At 50.8% G+C, this 5199-nt stretch overlaps 1 protein-coding gene across 3 annotated transcripts; it reads right to left on the reverse strand.

Annotated features, from left to right (window-relative positions):
• Window positions 1-504: 504 nt before the first annotated feature.
• HEY1 (hes related family bHLH transcription factor with YRPW motif 1) lies at window positions 505-4323 on the reverse strand. 3 transcript variants are annotated; one of them, XM_003902893.5, is made up of 5 exons: window positions 4065-4323; window positions 3714-3789; window positions 3506-3589; window positions 3149-3230; window positions 505-2265 (listed from the first exon to the last, which is right to left on the reverse strand). In XM_003902893.5, exons 1-5 carry the CDS (start codon window positions 4151-4153, stop codon window positions 1682-1684), a joined length of 915 nt encoding a protein of 304 aa, XP_003902942.2. In that variant the 5' UTR covers window positions 4154-4323; the 3' UTR covers window positions 505-1681. The 3 variants fall into 3 exon arrangements, with proteins under 3 accessions (XP_003902942.2, XP_009211507.2, XP_009211508.2); XM_009213243.4 differs by having other exon boundaries at window positions 3494-3589; XM_009213244.3 differs by lacking the exons at window positions 3149-3230; window positions 3506-3589; window positions 3714-3789; window positions 4065-4323 and adding an exon at window positions 2702-2859.
• Between the last annotated feature and the right edge of the window lie 876 nt (window positions 4324-5199).

The raw sequence follows: 5199 nt of genomic DNA on the forward strand, positions 1-5199 counted from the left end.
ACTGCTCATCAGACCACAGATTCCCAAGACCCTGCACAGGGTCTCAGGGATAGCAACATTTGGGTCTTCTTGTTTTGCCATTTAAAAAAATAAATAAAATAAAGAAATTTCCATCCTCTCGCATAGAAATGAGCACGCAGTAGGTACTCTGAGTAAATATTTGTCAAACAGTCAACACGGTTTTACAATATTTCACCCAAGCTCCTTTCCACCCCGTAAGTCTCAGTCTGATTTCAGCTTTCCTAATCCACAGATGGCCAGTTTAGGGCCAGCTCATCTGACGTAAGAGCAAAAGGGCTATGTCCCCTTGTGGGAGGCAGGGCAAAGCTCTGCATTGTAATGAAGTCACCTTATTCAATGGCACGAATTCACAGTTTAGAAGTCCAAGAATAATGAAACTGGTAAACATACAAACCAATCAGGCAAAATGAAAACCAAGGAAAGTTTATCTTTTCTTAGCCAAGAGGGGGAAAGGCCAAGGTATGTAAGACATACACCACAGAATACTTTGTTCTTTCTTTTTTATTTAGTCACGACACATCAGTACAACAGAGGTCAAACCCAGTTCAGTGGAGGTCGTTTAACTACACCTGCTAAAAGAATAAACCTGAAAAATGATATTTTATAGCCCAAATCAAATTAAATAAATCAAAGAGAAGGAGGCAGGAAAGCCCTTTTAAATACCTTGGCAACCACAGTTCCATGCACCAAAAGGAAAACTCACATAAAAATTTCCAGTTAAAAGAAAACATGGCAGTTCCAGGAAAATTAGGTTATGCATTTAACAGGTTCCACTGTACTACTCAATTGACCACTTGCACACCATGATCACTTATCCATGTTAACATTTGTGAATTTGAGATCCGTGTGATTAAAAATTCATTGCATTGCTGGGGCTGGTAAATGCAGGCGTATTCTATTCAATTACCTTCAGTTTCCTTTCCACCAACACTCCAAATGAGACCTAACCTATCAGCGGCTCTCTCCTAACTAAATCAGAACTGCCAGTCCTGGCAGACACCAGCAGCTGGTCAGATGGATTCAGGGCCACGAATAGTTTGTACATTCACCTTTCTGCTATAGGAAGCAGAGAATTTACTAGTCTTCTTTCTTGGATAAAGCTGATCATCTGATTTGTCAACGCTTTGTTCAGAAATATAAAATTCAATATAGTTCCCCTCCCCCCAAAAGAATATTATTTATACAAGACCTTAATCTGTCAAAATATTAACAAACAGAATCATGTTAACATTAAGCATAGTGGTTTGGAGAATTAATTCTAAAAACAGACCATAACTATACAAGGAGAAAAACAGACCAAAAATACTAAATGTTAAGATTCCCCAAATTTTGGGGCAAAAACGGAATCATTCTGGTTTACAAAGTAAATTAGGCACAGTAAAAACCTATCACAAAGTGTTGGCTTATACTCACTATTTCAATTTACTGTCTTGAACAAAATTTAACAACTAGTTTTTAAAAACTGCTAATACATGACATGATGAAAAAAACATTAAAAAAGAAAAAAGTAAACCAACAAACCTTTAGTCTTTAAAAAAAATTTATCTGAAAGTGTACCTTTTTCCTTTTTACTTTTACTGACGACTTTAAGGTGATGTTGGCAACAGTCCAGCCCAGCTGGGATTTTAAACTTTCCCCTCCCTCATTCTACATCAGTTCTTTAAAAAGCTCCAATCTCCGTCCCCCAAGGTCTATAGGGCTTGCCAAGGTTTGCAGCCTGCGTGGGTGCTGAAGGGCTCAATGCATTGGGAGATAGTAAGTGGAAGGAGCCGAAAGAGAAGGGGAAGGCCGACAGGGAGGCCACTGAGGAGAGCAGAGGCGGCGACAGTTTGGAGGCGGAGGTGACCACAGGGAGCACCGATCCGAGGCTGCCGCTAGGGGGCGCTCGCAAAGCAGGCGCCTCTGGATGTGCTGAGCCCAGCCTGCCCTGGTGGTGCGGTTCCGTGGGTGAGGCAGTGGTGGCCGCGTTGCCGTGGCCGTTCTGGGTCAGTAACAGCGGGTGAGCGATGTGCGGGTGATGTCCAAAGGCGGTCCCCCAGGGAATGTGTCCGAGGCCCGCGTGGGCGCCGCTCGCGGCTTCCCGCTGGGAGGCGTAGTTGTTGAGATGTGAGACCAGTCGAACTCGAAGCGGGTCAGAGGCATCTAGTCCTTCAATGATGCTCAGATAACGGGCAACTTCTGCCAGGCATTCCCGAAATCCCAAACTCCGATAGTCCATAGCAAGGGCGTGCGCATCAAAGTAGCCTAAGGAAAAGAACAAAAGAAAAATCTCAGGGCTTTGCCCGTTTCCCGCATTTCTTCAGTCCCAGAGACAGCCCTTCCTGGCAGATACCTGCATCCCTTAAAACACGACAGTCAAGGGTTCTTCCGAAAGTCTAAATATTTTGGAGTCGACCAAAATCTTTGCATTAATCAACATAAGCAGAATGTGTTTGCTAATGCAAGTTCAAAGCCCAATTAGAAGCTGCAGAGCAGAAATTGGAATTATACCCTACCAGCAGATGAAACTATGCTCATTCCTTTAATGTTTTCCCTCAACAACAACAAAAAATACATCAAGGACAGAGAAACCACAGAGCAGTGAAATTCATTAGACACACAGATGTAAGTTATCATCGTGGAGCTTTTAGGCACTTGGACCTCAGTAAAGCATTTTCCTGCTGGAGACAGACACACAGACCTTGGTCTCCTGTTAGGTTTCCTCTACTTAACCGCAATACATTTCTTTCCTCAAGAGGCATGTGGCAGCGCATTTTTTTTTTAAATCCCATATACCAAAATAAGACCACATATTGTTTTTAAATGCTTTTTCTCAAAATAGCAATGGACAAATGTGAGAGCTACCTGATCTGAATCAGGGCTGTGACAACTTCGGAAGACCTCACAAGTAATAGGTATTTTCCAAAAGATGCACTAGTTCAATCTGCAGAGAGTTGGGGTGGTGAATTCACTGGAGAAGATTCTATGAGCATTTGAAAATGTACTGACAGGGAACTGCACACACCACACACTGTTGTCTCCCCACCCCCAAAGAAAAATCAGGCAGCTACTGCACCAATCCTGGCCTTCAGTCGCTGCTCACTCTATGCCAACCACTCAGAGCCCCCACTAGGTCTAGGAGATGTACCTTTCCCTCCTGCCGTATGCAGCATTTTCAGGTGATCCACGGTCATCTGCAGGATCTCGGCTTTTTCTAGCTTAGCAGATCCCTAAAGATGAGAATGGCAAAAAGATTGATTTGGCACAAGTTCCTTTGGAAAACAACTTAAAATATGCAAACATACATACAAAAATATATGCTTTGTAAAGCGTAAAGTATGGACTAAAGAAAAATCAGTTGTCTTCACAAAATACGCTGGCATCTGTACGAATTCATCTAGGCACAAGCAACACAGCTATTTTCCAAGGCGGATGAGATTAATGGAGGGAAGATTCAGAAGGTGCGGACAGCGACGCTGAGAGCTTTACCTACTTGCTCCATTACCTGCTTCTCAAAAGCACTGGGTACCAGCCTTCTCAGCTCAGACAAACTGTTATTGATCCGGTCTCGTCGGCGCTTCTCAATTATCTGCAGAAGGCAAGCAAAACAAAGAAAGGTATTACCATTACGACTGTAAATTTCAAATACAAAAAAAGGTGGCTATTTCCGTTAATTAATAACAAAAATAAAACGAGATTGTAAAGAGACTCACTCCTCTCCGTCTTTTTCTGGCCAAAATCTGGGAAGACGTAGTTGGGGACATGGAACCTAGAGCTGAACTCAAGTTTCTGAAAAGAGAAAAAGCACAAACAAAAACTGAAATCGCCGTTAAACGAGGAGAGGTGACCTGAGAGGTCGCCCCCCACACCCTCCCCGCACTCAGACTTTTTTGCCACTTGGGCTGGAAGGCGCCCAGGGGTTCCCTGGCCGCGGGCTGCCGGCAGCCGGCGACGCGCGGAGGTCAACGCAGAGCACCGGCGCGCCAAGGGTCCCCGCCCGCTGTCACCGCGGCGGGCCTGCACTCGCCTCCCGCTCTGGCTCCGCTCCGCCGCCGCCAGCTCACCCATTCTCGTCCGCACTCTCCTTCTCCACCTCGATAGTCTCGTCCAGCTCGCTGTCCGAGGAGCTGTACTCGGGGTGAGCTCGCTTCATGCTGGCTGCCCGGAGGATCCAGGGGAGGGTCGGCGCGGCAGGCAGGGAGGAGTTAACTACAGTAGCACGTCTCCGCGCTCGGCTGCTCGCGTTCAGCACACACTGATCCCGCTCACGCTTTGCCTCTGGTTTGGGCAATAACTCACGCTGAGCCCCAGAGCCTGGGGAGGGCAGGGCATGAAGAGCGGGCGGAGGCGGAGAAGGCGGGGGCAGCATTCCGGGCGCGCTGCGTGCGATCCGGTTCTTCGCCGCTGACTGGCAGCCGCTCCGGGGAGGGGCGGGAGCGAGGCCGAGGGCGCGAGCGGACCGCGCCCCCGCCCTCCGCGCCCTCCGCCTGGTGCGTCGATGCGCGAGAACTCTGCCGGCCTGCACTCAGGGGAAGGAGGAGGTGCGGGAGGCCGGGCCGGGACACAAGCCCGCCGGCGGCCGCGGCTCCTCCCCGCCCCGCGCGCGCCCCGCGCCGGTCAGCCTGGCCGCGCGCCAGGAACTTCGCGCCTCTACAGCACCTCCGGTGAGCCGCACGCGCCGCGAGCCAGTAGAGAAGAGGTGCCGGCGCCGCGACCGCCAATGACCCGGGCGGCCGGCGACGGCGGCAGCGGCAACCGCGCTGGCGGCGGCGGCGGCGCTGGGCGTCCGCATGAATGGAGAAGAATGGGCAGGCGGGGAGCCGGGCCGCGCGAGGGCGCGCCGGCGGGGGCTGGGCGGCCGCGGGCCGGGCCCCCAGTGTGAACCTGTAATCGGAGCCTGGGCGCCGGCCGGCCTCGGAAGCGGCCGCCTAGCGCCACCGTAAATCTCGCCCGCGTGGCCGCCAGTTCCCGGCGGCTGGAGGCGCGCGCTGTTGGCGGGGCTGTGCCGGGTGCACCTGACCAGGCCGCGCGCCTGCGGCTCCGCGGATCCCGCGGGGAGAGGGGGCGCCGGGCGCGTCCACAGTGGCCACCAGTCCAGGGGCGGTCACATGGAGGAGCAAGCTGTGGGCTCAGGGAACGCTCTTTTTGGATTTCTGGGACCGAGGCCGCACATGCAGCCAGACTCGTTTCCGCAGGGGC

This window comes from Papio anubis, chromosome 8 (assembly GCF_008728515.1).
Source record: "Papio anubis isolate 15944 chromosome 8, Panubis1.0, whole genome shotgun sequence".
Classification (NCBI taxonomy): Eukaryota; Metazoa; Chordata; class Mammalia; order Primates; family Cercopithecidae; genus Papio; species Papio anubis.